We start from the raw sequence: 14,965 nt of genomic DNA, 5'->3' as shown, positions 1-14,965 counted from the left end.
ACAGAGTCCATTTGGGCAGGAAAACACAGGCTTCACAAGGTTGTCCTTCAGCCGTGTTCGCCTGTCGGATAAAATGTCAGTTTTCGATGTGCACATATGCATGAAAAGAGTCACGTGTTTGGCTTCTGCTTAGTTCTTTTGTCCTTACTGAAACTGGCAGCATGTTGCCACCCCCTCCCTTAATTAGAGCAATCAACATATGAGCTGCAGCGGTCCCCTGCCCCCCCCCCCACCCCAGTGCTGCTCAATATCCCGGTTTCAGTTCAAACATCTGGCTGAGTGTGTCACAATGCTCCCTGCTGTTGATATGCAAATTGACCATCTCCTCAGTCCCAGTTCAGCTGATGAGACTGATAGGAAGACTTTCAAGCCAGAAGGAGAAACCACTGCCCCCATAATAGTTTGTTGATTGAAATCCATAAAATCAAACCAAATCAATTAGTTTCAGCTTTTGTGGCACTTGATGGAAAGCTGAGTACGACCAAGCGTACGACCTTTTAATGTTTTTAATGACTTAATTAAGACTTTAATTAAAACATTCCTGTGACATTGAAACTGTAACTAAAACAGTGTTTATACTCTTTGATTTAGTGACGCAAACTAGCTACATGTGACACTTCTGAAAGCTAAATTTGATTCTTTTTAGGTTTTAATGTTTCCATTTATAATAATTAGCACTGAGAACTGTGTTGGTTGTCATGGTTTCTGTCAGTTAGGAGCAATGGTTGATATTTAAAATAACACGGATTCCAATATTTTATCTTTTTACTGTCATTCTCTCTCTGTGCAGTAGAATCATAAATCTTTATCATAGTAACTGTTTTAGTCTTTCAGCCCTTCACCAAACTGTCTTCACATGATAAGAGCCTCTGTCCTGTAGATGACTGAAGGTAAGGAGCTCAAGACTGATGGGATAACATGAAAAAATCAACCTGTTTCCTGCCTCTGGCCCTTATCCTGATGAATTTGGTAAAAAGAAACAATGCCTCAGAGTATCCATCAGTTATTCAGCTAATGTATGTGCAGAACAGTGTAATTAATGAGCCCTGCTGCACAGATCGTGTCTCTCTTGGACATATTTTCTACTATTCAGTTAACTTTGGATTTAAAAGTAAAATCAGAAATCTGAACTAAATGTAGAAGACTGTAACAAATGGTTTGTCACTAGGTACCTTTATGATTAAGTAATGCTATTATGGGATCTACAGATGTAGCAAATCGTGGATCAGTAAACATATTGATAAACTATACAGCTGTAAATACTTTCCAGAAATGTGTCTTTAATTCAACAAATTCAGGCTCCATTGACTGAATTACAGAAACTAGCCCGTAGTATGGACCTGCTGTGTGTCCACCACACTTAGCAGTAACGTTTGCCCATCATTTTTACATTTCATAGTAATATTTGGACTCAATAGAGCAGCAAAGCATGCGGGCAGCTATTTGTCTGCACTGAGTAGGAGCTGTTCAAAGGCATTCTGTTTCCTCAGGTAGACCCGTCCCTCTGTCCCTCCTCGGGACTCCTCCCCTGCATATATAGTCCTCCCCTCCTGCTCTGCCTCAGACCAAAGTTTAGAGCTGAGTGAGGCAGAGTGATGAGGGAGCCCCATGCCAGAAAAAGCCAAACAGGGGGAAGGTGTATCTGTTCCGTCTTTTTACGTGCTTATAACTCTTGATTTTCTGCCACCTTTTTTCTCTCTGGTGTGGATTACTTGAAGCCAACTCGTGAGGATTAAAAGGATACTGTGTTTCTACTGAAAGATATGGTGGCTTACGATGAAGTGGGTAGCTTGGTGCCTATCAAACGGACTCTGCAAGTGACAGACTGCCAGAACCAGGCCAACAAGGACTTAGAGGTGAGATGGCTGAAACTTTACTCTGTAAATGTTTGACCAGAGCTGCTGGAAATGAAGTCATAGTGTGGTGTTAGGTATCACACCGTGAGTCAATCAGCACCTAACCCTGGTTTTTATCTCACGTATGTACACAGTGTGTGTGTGTGTGTGTGTGTGTGTGTGTGTGTGTGTGTGCGCGTGCGCGCGTGCACAGAGACTTTGACCTTTGTTCCAGGGCACTTGGGACAATGCTTAAGATACTGTCAAACCCTGAAAAGTTAATCATTGGACTACACTGCACCTTTTTAGTTGTGAACAGTAACGACCTCCCCCACGCACGGCTGTGTATTCCCCCTGCTCTCGTACGCACCCCAGCAGACACCTCAGTCTCAGTGGGAAATGGGGAGATCAGGTCCATAGTGAGCACACAGAAGAGTACAGGAACAGTGAGACAGCAGGGGGTAGGGTCTCAGTAAACAACCAAGCATTCAAAGGGTAATGCGTTTTACAATGAAAGCAGCAGATATCGTAGGAAACCCAGGTGCTGTCTGTGTATTTCCCTGTGGCTGTGTGGCTTCACTGACAGTAAATCTCTTTGTAAAAGACAAGTCTGCAAACACTTCACGAATTGAGTCCTTTCAGTAGAACCCTGTATTTTCACTCTGTGCTGACTTTCTAACTACCTCCGTCCTTTGATTTGTGCCTGTTCTTTTTTTCCATCATTTTCTAAGCTGTAATCACAGGGACACATCTGGCACATGTGAGGTTACATCAAAGAGGAAGCACAGGGAGGGAGCTGAGAAAAGTTTGAGGTTGAAAGTTGAAGGAGGCTGCATGTATATTATGTCTGGAGGGTTCGACTGACTGAGCCCAGATCTGAATGGTTTCCAGCCTGACTCGCTCTAATGCCACAGGACTGCCAGGAATAGCAGCATTCCCTGTTTAACTGCTGATATACAAAGAGCAGGACGAGTGGCCTCTCATTATCCGCGTCCACAGCGCTTCATGGCCACTACGCTTTTCCACTATTTTCCCCCTGCCCCTCAAAAACACACCAAAAACTACTTGTTACCACTTATTTGTCCACAGATATGAACTGGTGATCACTTAGAGGGAGCCAAGTCTGGTAGCCACAGATAAGTTACAAAAAGAGGAAAGCAGTTGACATGTGGCCCCCGCCACTCGAGGGCTTGCTAAGTTCTCCGTGGAGAGTCTGACCGCAGCCACAGCAGACTGAGCTGTTCCACAGCTGCGTCCACAGAGACCGGAGCCTCAGTGGCTGTACTGTTTCCCACATTTGCTGAGCCGGGACAAAATCTCATTTGGTGTGCGTCAGGGAAACACAAGCGATGTGTTTTATCTTCAGAGGGCAAAACTGCATTACTGTCATGTTAAGATGTTACACTGCAGAAGAAAATGCAAATCGTGTGGAATTATAATCATTACCCTGCTGCTCTTTGATTCCTGTTTCTCCCAGCCTCGGGGCGGGTGAGGAGTTGTGTGTGTTTGGGGGGGGTCACCTGCCCCAGGTGCAGTACTCTCTCACGCAAGGCTTGTTGAAGAGCGTGTTTCAACTCGCAGCCATAAATTCTGTGGTGTGCCCCATGCAGCGCTGCACTGCGTAAACACTTTGCTGTATTCCTGACTGCTGCTCCTTTTTCTTGCTCGTAGCAGCGGCACGCTGTCACGCAGCTCCATCCGTAAATCAGGAATCATTTATCCCAGTTTGAGCGATGCAGCAGATCCACTCTGTACTTGAGTTTTCGCTCTTGTCAGAGCAGATAGCAGCAGATTAGAGACACTGAACAGCTGAGAAGCACAGTCTCGTGCATTCCTGGCATTCCTCCAGACCCCCTTCCCCTCCAGATCAGCAGTGAGAGAGGGTCTTTGTGCTCAGTGGGCTGGCCTGGCTCAGGACTCTTCATATGATGGAGCCAACAGCTGCTGGAAGTGCTTCCTCCTCCTTAGTATCTCTGTCTGCCGCTCCGCCAGGCTGTCTGCCTGCGGCTTGACCTCGGCTCCAGCTGCTCGTCTTAAAGGAGGGACTAGAGTTCATAACCAGGATTTATGACCTGACTTGACGTGTTTTGTCACAAGGAAGTCTTTGCTGAGGTGTCACAGTTACTGTTACTGATCGATTCGTTTTGATCTGCCTCTCTCGCACTTCAGACTTTCAGGGTTTTCAGACACGAGTTATGATAGAATAACTGCACGACTAACCTCCCCTTCTGTTTTTGCCTCCTTCTGCAGGAACCCAGCAACAAGCGTGTCCGTTCTCTCGGCAGGGTGACGTCGCTAGCCAACCTCATTTCTCCGGTAAAGAATGGGGCCGTCCGGCGCTTCGGCCAAACCATCCAGGTAAGCGCTCACGGCATCCAATGGAAACACAGCGCATTGGGGGGACAGGGACATCCCTTTCAACATGTCTGACATGTGGTGTTCTTTCTTTCTGAAGGCCTCTTTCCGGGGCGATGGCAAGTTGCCGGGCGTGCCCCAGAAGCCTTGCAGCAAGGCAGCGGCCCCCACACCACCTAAAAGGAGGAACAGCACCTTATGGTCCGAGACATTAGACATCCACCAGAAAGGAACTTTCTCCACCAAAGAGATCAAGCGGCAAGAGGTGAGTCCAGGAGTCCAGACAGGGATGAATTCTACATGCTTGCTAGACTAGTTCACATGTCTTTGTGTCAAATGGTTTAAATTGGACTAGAAGCCATTCAGCCATCTTGGCTAAGCTCACTATGGTTTAGGCTACGATGTAATGACAACCTGATTTACATGTTTACTAAAAAAACATCTGTCTGTGCCTTCTCCCATTCCTCAGGCCATATTTGAGCTGTTTCGTGGAGAACAGGATCTGATTGAGGACCTGCAGCTTGCACGCAAGGTTTGTACTTTTAAAAGCTCTGAGGCAGCGGGAGTACATATAAAGCAAACAGATTAAATCAGTCTGGCAGGCTTTGAATGCAGTGCAGCCAGGAGCTATAAAAAGACAGGGATTGTTCCTCTGTCTTTTTTTTTGTAACCCTAAAACTGTTGACCAAGATATTTTTAGTAGCCGCTCCCAAAGCTCTGCCCAGATATTACTGATCACTTTGCTCCATCCACAGGCGTACCACGACCCGATGCTGAAGCTGTCCATCATGTCGGAGGAGGAGCTTACTCACATTTTCGGCAACTTGGATGCCTACATCCCACTGCACGAGGACCTTCTGGCGCAGCTCTCCAAAGCCACGGGGCCAGACGGGACTGTGGGCCAGATTGGGCAAATTGTTATTAGCTGGGTAAGTGTCTTTGACTTTTTGAGCCATCAAAAGCTTTTACGCTAGTAAAAACGTATTTTGAATTAGCAGTTAGATAAAGAGTCCCTCCTTCCTTTGCAGCTGCCCAGGCTCAATGCCTACAAAGACTACTGCAGTAACCAGCTGGCAGCCAAGGCGCTGCTGGACCAGAAGAAGCAAGACCCACGTGTGCAGGACTTCCTGCAGCGGTGCCTCGAGTCACCTTTTAGTCGGAAACTGGACCTGTGGAGCTTCCTGGACATTCCCAGATCCCGCCTGGTCAAGTACCCCCTACTGCTCAAGGAAATCCTGAGACACACTCCAGCAGAACACCCCGATGCTGCCAGCCTGCAGGAAGCTGTAAGTCCAGGAGACAAACTGGTTCAACACACTGATCCATCATAGTGCCTCTCCCATGTAATAATTAGGCTGCTTGTGTGTTCAGATCACTGTCATCCAGGGAGTTTTGTCTGGCATCAACAAGAAGAAGGGGGAGTCCGAGTGCCAGTACTACATCGACAAGCTGGAGTATCTGGACGACAGGCAGAGGGACGCTCGCATCGAACGGTGCAAGAGTCTTCTGTGTCACGGGGAGCTGCGCAACAAGAGCGGCACGGTGAGCACAGCGCACACTTCCAAGTCGTCCTTCGGTGCTTCTCTTTGCATGTTAACACGAGGCTGCCGTCCCACATGAGGCGGGCTATGTGCTCAGATGATGCTCTGGTTTGAAAGTTTCTGTTTTTCCTGGAAATTCTTTCAGAAGCTGCACGTGTTCCTGTTCACCGACCTGCTGATCCTGACCCGCCCCGTCACCAGGAACGAGCGCCAGTGCTTCCAGGTGTACCGGCAGCCAATCGCAGTGCAGGATCTGGTGCTGGAGGACCTGCAAGATGGCGATGTCAGAATGGGCGGCTCTTTCAGAGGAGCCTTCAGCAATGCAGACAAAGGTAAGGCTCGTCCCAGAAAGTGTCCGCTAGTAGCCTGAGCAGCACTTTGCCCCCGTTCCTAATGACGCTCTCTGCTTTCTCTGCAGCCAAGAACATTTTTCGGGTACGTTCCCAAGACCCAAGCCAGGCACAGTCACACACTCTGCAGGTCAACGACGTCTTCCACAAGCAGCAGTGGCTCAACTGCCTCCGTAGTGCCATTGCCGTCCACCGGCCTCTGAGCGAGCCCTCCAGCCCCAGCCCGCCTACAGGCAGCGTCCGTTCCAAGCGCCGCCCTTCCTCCTCCGTTTCTGCCATCATCCACATGGAGGAAGCAGACGAGAACTACCCGCAGCCAGGCTCTCAGTCGGCCCCCGCCTCACTGTGCAACAGCCCCACCACGGCGTCCCCTTCGCCTCGCTCCCCGTCGTCGTCCACGACGTCCGTGTCAACGACGTCATCCTCACCCACGACACATAAAACCAAAAAGGACAAGAAGGCTCTGTGTTCTTTAGGGAAGAGAAAAGAGACGATGGTGTGAGGTGGAGCGTTGGTAGAGAACGTGGATGGACCTCTTTGTTTTTCCTGTACATAAAACAGCACAGCACATTTATGAGTGTCTGCGTGTTATTACAGCAGTGTTCTGTTACTGTCCTCCTTGGCAGCTATTCACCTTACTCCTCCATCCAAGTGCATCCCATAGAGACACAGTATTCTGGAGGGGGGTGCACGTGGTTCAGCTCTAAAAGGGAAGCACGACAAGAAGTAAACCCACGGTTCACACTCGGTGTGGCCAGTTTGCTGAGTTCTTGAAGAAAGAGTTGGTGCATCAGATCCTGTTTACTATAAAGTTCATATTTAAACATTCTTTTAGACCTTTCTTTGGGGGATAATACACTTTATATTTTCAAATCTATCCTAGTATTGTTTTAGGTATTGTAAAGCAGCAGAGTTTTAGCTGTTAGGGCAGGTTTTTGAACATTTGCCGATGTCAAGGTGAAAGACAAAAAGCCAACCCCCAAAAAGGTGAGGTGTACCACACAAACAGATTTCTGTCATAGTTGGGTTTTTAGACTGAGCAGAAGATGTCTTATTTTTATACATTCCTTAAATAACAGATGCTAGAAGCCAGACATTATTTTATTTTATTTACTACAGAGGCATTAATTTAATTCCAGAACAGATGATATGTCAGCAAAAAACCGTGATGAAATCATATCGCAGACGAGATGATGAGTTTTGTTTAAGACAAAATTTTGAACTGAGCCACGTTGGTTTCTTAAAAAGCTGATGCCTGAGAATGAGGCAGATCACTTTTCAGTGTAGGATCTTGCATGGAGCTTTAGTTGTGGACGCCGCTTGCACCTGAAAAGGCGGCATGATGTATGCAACTGTCCCGAGGGAAGGGACTGAGCGACGATGAAAGTTGTTGAAGGCAGAAGAGAACGAAGACGAGAACGTTTAGGAAGTGAAACGCTCGGTGTGACATGTGTAACTCCCGTCATCTGCTCAGGTGGATGGGGAATGTTGCTCATGGATGGAAAGAAATGAAAGGAAACTGTACGTAGGGGAAGGCAGATGAGGAAGGATTGGGAAAGTGACTACAGGATTTGGTTGGTTGTTGAGATGAAAACGAGTGAAACGGCAATTTGATGTAATTAAAAGAACAATAAAGATCTGTGTAAGATTTGCAACTGAACCTTTGACTCCATGTCTTTATTATTCACTTTGTTTCAAACATGAACTCGTAGCTGGAGCTTTTAGGAAAAGCACTTATTCGCTTTCCTGCCAAGCTAGACAAGACGATAGAGCGCTTGGATGTGCTGCTAAATATAAAGCTATCCGATTGTTAAGTGATGACGTGACGAATCCTACTTCCGGGCCTAAAGTAGTCTGTGTTTAATATGGCTTTTGTGTTGTTAACATGTTTAATGTTTTGTATTTTCTTCTATTTAATCTCAAAAAGCTCCTAAAACAGTCAGTGATCACTGTTGACCTCCCTCGGCTTTTATTACCGCTAATCATTTATTTAAGCTCAGTTTTTAAAACCTTAGGATGTAGCTACAGCCCAGCCCATGCAGCAGTATATGAATGACTAACCTCTTATTGTGGATGGATTATCTCAGTTGTTCTCCTGGCTGAAGTTTGGTCCTTTTACAGCATCCTGCCATGCGATTACATTTGTTCCTGACCACCGAGAACACTCTCGTTAACTTTTATCGAGTGGAAAAAAAGTTAGCTTGTTTATATTATGCTAACATAGCTGTGTCGCTAGCGGTCACGTAGCACATCATTATATACCAGCTAGCCAAACTTCAGTAACCCTACAAACGTCACTGCTGTTTAGTTTTCTGTCTTCATTTATGCTGGAAGTGATAACAGAGCTGTACGTTTGAATTTGTTTCCAAAACCCCGCAGTCAGGACATGCTATATTGTATTTAGATAGAAGCTAGCGAGCTAACTTCCTGCTAACTTCTAACTGCGTTAAATGTCATAAATTCCATTTTCATGGATGCCTGGATGTTAAACTCAATTGTTACACCTGGTAGAGCAGAACGCTGATCATTTTATTAAAGATGAAAGACTTTAGACAGTTTTTCAACTCTCAGTAATGCCATAGTGATCGTTTGATATATGGACCTGCAACGGAGTTTAGGTCCAGACACGGCTAGTGACGTCAGACTGAACAACCGGATTAGCTGCAGCTCATTAGCTTCAGTTGCCAAAAATGGGAAAGGGTAACTGTCCAAGTCTCAAGCACCAAACACACAGGCTGCTGAAGACACTGGGCTTTAAAAGCTAAAGCACAAGTGTCAAAACTCTGGACAGTTTTCAAAATAAAATAACTTCCTGTTTAGCAAAACTGACTGGAGGCTAGTTTTAAACTAAGCTTTCAAAATAAACAGGTACAAGTGGCTGCTAGTTTTCAAGTTGAGCAAAGACAACAAGCAGCTGGATTTCATACTAAACTAACTACATGTCTTTGAATCAGGCAAAGCTAAACTGCGTTCTAGTTTTCAGAATAAGCCAACACGCCGCTACATGTCCACACTTAAATAAATAAAAATGGCCTGTATTTATATAGCGCTTTACTAGTCCCTAAGGACCCCAACGCGCTTTACATATCCAGTCATCCACCCATTCACACACGCATTGGTGATGGCAGCTACATTGTAGCCACAGCCACCCTGGGGCACACTGACAGAGGTGAGGCCGCCGGACACTGGCGCCACCAGTAGGCAACGGGTGAAGTGTCTTGCCCAAGCACACAACGACCGAGACTGTCCAAGCCGGGGCTCGAACCGGCAACCTTCTGATTACAAGGCGAACTCCCAACTCTTGAGCCACGATCGCCCCAATACATTGGCTCTGCTGTAGTGTCTGCTAGTTTTAATACCGAGCCAACCAGCTATGGTTTGAAGTTCATTTCTAATGGTCAGGATACGTGTCTAGACCAGGGGTTGTAACCTACAACAAGAAAAGAGCCAGTTTAGCCCCCGACACACAGGTGACAGGTGAGACAGATGACCATCTCATCAGGACAGGATGAATTAATACATATAGTAAAGTACATTTTGCATATATATACTTATTATATATAGTATCTGTACTAAGAGGGTTAGGGTTAACTTGTGATCCACGTGCAGCAGCGCCCATGAGGCTCACAAACCTAAATGCATGTAGGCTACAAGTATGCAATGCATACTTTATTAACCCCCGCAGGGAAATTAGCCCTCTGCATTTAACCCATTCACTCAGTGAAGCAGTGGGCAGCCACCTATCCGTGGAGCAGTGTTTAGTGACGGTACCTTGCTCAGGGGTATCTCAGGGTAACCATTTAGTGGATTCTAACCTCCGACCTTCCGATCATGTGGCGATCACGCTACCTACTGAGCTATCCCTGCCCCACACAGGCACACATTTGTATTGTATTTCTATTATATTTTATTCATTTGCATTTTTTATTTTTTATCATAATTAAAGATAGCATGCATGTCATCAGTGGAATGGGCGTTATGACTCAAGATTCTGAATCCAGGTTTGCCAAAAGGACACGAAGGAGATTTTATGACCATGTTTAGCTCTCGACTGTTTGTTCCATGCAGGTGCCAGGACAAACATCTCCAGTCAAGACATTTGTCAGCCTGCTTCCCAAACTGCAGCGTGCTAGCTTATCCTAGCTGGTGATTTGTTGAGTCTTTATCAGGAAAAGCACTTGTCTTTTTCAGGTCTCTTATTCTTATTTGGAAAGCATAACAAAAGGTCCCCAACGGCCTTCTTAAGAAAATGATTTCAATATTTAAGACTTGCTTCATTTGTGATAATAAACGATGGTTATATTGATAACTACAGAGAAAATGAAAAGAGATGTCTTCATTTTAGACATCACCGTGAACTGTTTAACTCTGAGACGAGAGTTTTTTCTTCCTTTAATTTTTCCACTTGGCAGACGACGGTGCTTGCAATTTTATTGAGTAATGGTCTTATGTCTGCTCCTCAGAGCATTCTCCAAACATTTGCTCATGCTCTCCACAGTCATTTTACTAGAATAACAGTTGATCAGCATTATAGCAAGCGTCTCGGATGCTGTTAGGCTGAAAAGGGTGGCTGGAGCTCAGGAGGTAGAGCAGGGCATCTGCTGATCAGAAGGTTGGTGGTTCAATCCCTGGCTGCCTCTAGTCTGCAGGCCAAATATCCTAGGGCAGGGGTGTCAAACTCCAGGCCTCGAGGGCCAGTGTCCTGCAGGTTTTAGATCTCACCCTGGGTCAACACACCTGAATCAAATGATTAGTTTATTACCAGGCCTCTGGAGAACTTCAAGACATGTTGAGGAGGTAATTTAGCAATTTAAATCAGCTGTGATGGATCAAGGACACATCTAAAACCTGCAGGACGCCAGCCCTCCAGGCCTGGAGTTCGACACCTGTGTCCTAGGGCAAGGTATTACAGTTTTTCTCTATTGGTTTGGCTCATTTCTTGAAACAGAAATTACATTCTCAAAACTCTAAGATCATTTGGCAAAACACTCTTACAGTTTAGCACAACACTATAGCTCACCTGCAAAAGCTCATATCTCTTCCAAAACTGTTCACTCAGGCTTCAGTCTAAATCCCTTTCTCATTTAAACAGTCAGTGTCTCCAAAATGGCAAAGATCCTTCTCAATAGCTTTGGCTCATTTCTCGACACAGATCGGACATTCTCATCATTCTTGGTGCTTTTGTCAAAATAAACCTGGATGGTTGATCACAACAACATGGTCCACCTGCAAAAGCTCATATCTCCCCTAAAACAGTTCACTCATGTGTCAAAACTACATTTCTTTCTAATCTGAATAGTCAGTGCCCCCAAAATGCATCGTCCCTCTGGCATTATGTGAGTACTGCCATACAAAATGTTTAGATGTTTTGTCACTATGGCAGAGGACCAACAATATACAACAGAAAAGAGTAGCCTCCAAGGTTTGACATCACAGATTGCACTCACACTACCAAGGAAATTATAACCATTTGTTATTCACACGCAAAGAAAGTTTTATACATATGTAAAAAGAAAATGTACATCCATCCATTCACTTCTGCTTATCCTTTTCAGGGTCGCGGGGGGCGCTGGAGCCTATCCCAGCTGTCATAGGGCGAGAGGCGGGGTACACCCTGGACAGGTCACCAGTCTGTCGCAGGGCCAACACACAGGGACAGACAACCATTCGCACTCACTTTCATTCGCACATTCACACCTAGTGACAATTTGGATTATCCAATTAACCTATCCCCACAAATACTGATTCTGAAATCAGATAAAGGAGGTATTGAAACCAAATAAGTGAACTACTGCTTACTGTGATTACAGGTAAGGTTATAATGAGAGACAACCAGTAACTGACTTACATTTACATACTGGTAGTGCAGCTCCTTCAGTCTGTCAGAGTTCCTCTCAAATGGTACCCTGTAGATTTGTTTCATTGTCATCTGATGCTTCTTCAAAACCCGGTCTATTGTGGAGATGCTTACTGTGTTTATATTCTGGAATATATGATTGTCCTGAAGGATGGCATCACGGATCTGTCTCAGTGTGATGGCATTATTTGCGGCCTCTTCCCCCTATTCCTCCACCACGCATTCTCAGTCCTCCTGTAGGGTCTACCTTACAATATAAAGCTCCTTGAGGTGACTGTTGTTGTGATTTGGTGCTATATAAATAAAATTGAATTGAAATGCATCTGTAGCTGTTATGCTAATTCTGGCACATTTATATTTATTCAACAACTGAGCAAAAACACCAAGTTGTGTTGTTGCTAAACATTATGAAAATTAGAGGTTATTTATAAAAATAGTTATAATCATACAGTGTGATGCCTCAATCAGCCAGAACACAATAGAAGAGTTCCTGGTTTGGTCAAGTACTGAGGATAAGGCAGAAACATGAGTGTTGCCATCTTGTTGTGGAACAGCATGGAAAGGTTATTCCCTAAATAACCTTTCCATGCTGTCCAATGGCAGCACCAAAAACTGCTGGTGCTGCCATTGGAGGAAATTGTTGACAAACATGCAACAACTGCTTTGAAAAAACATATCCAGTAAAAACAAAGGAGAGCGATGTGAGAAAGATTTAAGGCCAACAAGCTGCAGCAAGCTTCATAGGGCACCAAAGGGCACTGCAGCTTGTTCGAGGGCCTCAGTGAGTGCTGGTGGACCATGTGGGCGAGGAATTCATTTACTCATGCATGGTAAAAAGGCCACGCAAAAAGATCATATAACAGAGAGACTGTCTGTGGGATTAACATGCAGATATGCGATGGCTTACTAGCTCCTCTGTGTGTAACTCTAATCTCTTTTATTACTTCTGGTTTAGATGTTAAAAGCAGTGGAAATTCCTCGGATATGAGACCTTCAGATCAATTGTAACAAAATCCTCACCCAATAACACAACAAGCTCCAGGCACAATCTGACCAGCAAAGGACATCTGGATGAAGTCTGTTTACAGCGCCTCTCCATCAAACCTGTGTTTATGTCAAAATACTTTGTGTTCTGCTCGTTCAGGCAGACCAGGCACTCATTCAACCATCAGTCACACATTGCTAAAGGGACCTGTCAGTGCAGTGTATCTTCCTTCAGTCAAACACCACCTTGACTCACAGATTTCATTTTGACTCCTTTTGATGGCTGCTAAGAAAACATCCTTTAATGGCTCCCTGGAACTTCCAGTTTGTTTTTCCATAAGGTGATGGAAGTGTTATTGTCCGGGTAGGTTATTAAAAAATAAAAGCAGTTGTCAGTGGGACACGAGAGAAGCCTGTGTTAGACATCAACCCTGTGTCTTAGCATAAATGGTGAAAATGCACTGCTGAAAGTGTCATGGCTGTGTGCAGGGAGAAAGGATGTAAACTCAAACACTCAGCTTTACTGCTGGGCAGAAAAGGGAACATGAAATTAACAAAACTAGGCAGGCAGGCAGGCAGGCAGGCAGGCAGGCAGGCAGGCAGGCAGGCAGGCAGGCAGGCAGGCAGGCAGGCAGGCAGGCAGGCAGGCAGGCAGGCAGGCAGGCAGGCAGGCAGGCCACACAGTTAACATGAGGGTAGAAGACGTTAAAGACACGACACTGACACAAAGACACTGGGCTTAAATACACTGAGGGAGTCATCAAGGAATTAGAGACAGAAGGGGAACACAGCTGCAAAGAATAAGACCTAACAAGACAGGGAGAGCAAAGCTGGAACACTGACATCAGACAGGAACAAGAACTTTCAAAGTAAAACAGGAAACAAAACAAACTTTACTAAGACACGGACTAGACAGAGAGAGACAGACTTGACACTGACCAAAACCTACTAAATAATAATCATAATCAAAACAGTTTCACTGATTAATCAAATCATAAATCAGAATCTAGAAAAACTCCAAAACATGAGAAACAGAAAGCTGGGTCAACATGACCCAGAACCATGACAGTGAGGTTGATTCTGTTCATCTTTTGGGATTTACGTACCTGGGTGATTGAGCAGGACTCAGATCCGCTGAACTAATCCTAGCAAATTAACACTGCTGTTCTCCAGTATTTAAACCAAGCAAGGTAGCTAAAAGGAACCATACCTTTGCTCCATTGCTCAGGCTCCACGTCTATACATGTTTCCACTGTTCTCTTTGTTTTTATCACTTTTCAAGATAATTCATGCATGACCTTTAAAACTAAAAAGAATTGTAGGAGAAGCTATATGCTACCTATGTAACTGAGGCCGAGCTGTGTTGGACCCAGGGACAGTTTTGTACGTTGTATTTTGCACACACTTCCTCTCTGAACTATGGAAACAGTGCAGAGCAGCTTGGTTCCTCGTAGAAGAAACCATTTTAAGGGTCTGCCACAAACACGAGGCATCATTTTGTAATAATTTTTCCATTTCTTCTGAATCCATCCATGTTACACTCAAAAAACAGATTCAGGTCCTTCTTTCAAAGAACACATACAAATTTTGTTAGTTGTTCATAAATGTAATTAAAAAACACCAAATTAATTTGATTTTCTTTGTATAAACCTAAAATTATTCTAAACCAGCAGAGGCTGATTCTGAACACAAAATGAATGAGTTTGTTGGGGCACTGGGGGTAGGAGGAGTACATTTTTGCACTTAAGTATTTGTAAACTCAAAGAAATAAATTCAAGCCCCTCTTTAAGCTTAAACATTTTTTTTAATCTCACTCAACGCAAATGTAGCACTCCAGCGTTACTGCAATTATTATTCGTGTGGTGAACCTAAATTATTTTCTCTCAAAGCAGTCTTTGTTACAAGAACACAAAGTTATTGAGTTACACAACGGTCCGCCTTCTTTGAAAATTTTGCGCTCTTTCAGGATCACCTAAATGAATGCAGCCGCTCTTGGCCTTTCTGTACTTTTTGGATAAATCTACACCTTCAGGTAAGGTAACA

The 14,965-nt window shown here is 44.8% G+C and overlaps 1 protein-coding gene across 1 annotated transcript; it reads left to right on the top strand.

The window, feature by feature from the left end:
- Positions 1–1,549: 1,549 nt before the first annotated feature.
- On the top strand, positions 1,550–7,741 carry net1 (neuroepithelial cell transforming 1). The gene is made up of 9 exons (XM_040050918.1): positions 1,550–1,856; positions 4,086–4,193; positions 4,291–4,455; positions 4,660–4,722; positions 4,946–5,119; positions 5,219–5,476; positions 5,562–5,732; positions 5,877–6,063; positions 6,150–7,741. The coding sequence occupies exons 1-9, from the start codon at positions 1,764–1,766 to the stop codon at positions 6,581–6,583; spliced, it is 1,653 nt and encodes a 550-aa protein (XP_039906852.1). The 5' UTR covers positions 1,550–1,763; the 3' UTR covers positions 6,584–7,741.
- Positions 7,742–14,965: the final 7,224 nt, after the last annotated feature.

Source organism: Simochromis diagramma, unplaced genomic scaffold (genome assembly GCF_900408965.1).
Source record: "Simochromis diagramma unplaced genomic scaffold, fSimDia1.1 OVJJ01000131.1, whole genome shotgun sequence".
Lineage (NCBI taxonomy): Eukaryota > Metazoa > Chordata > Actinopteri > Cichliformes > Cichlidae > Simochromis > Simochromis diagramma.
This window is presented reverse-complemented; position numbering and strand designations above follow the sequence as displayed.

Excerpts from the sequence above, each read along its gene's own strand:
- net1 (XM_040050918.1), top strand. The coding sequence starts at position 1,764 with ATGGTGGCTTACGATGAAGTGGGTAGCTTGGTGCCTATCAAACGGACT. Across the intron at positions 5,733-5,876 it reads TGCGCAACAAGAGCGGCACG|AAGCTGCACGTGTTCCTGTT; the intron begins GTGAGCACAGCG and ends AAATTCTTTCAG. Across the intron at positions 6,064-6,149 it reads CTTCAGCAATGCAGACAAAG|CCAAGAACATTTTTCGGGTA; the intron begins GTAAGGCTCGTC and ends CTTTCTCTGCAG.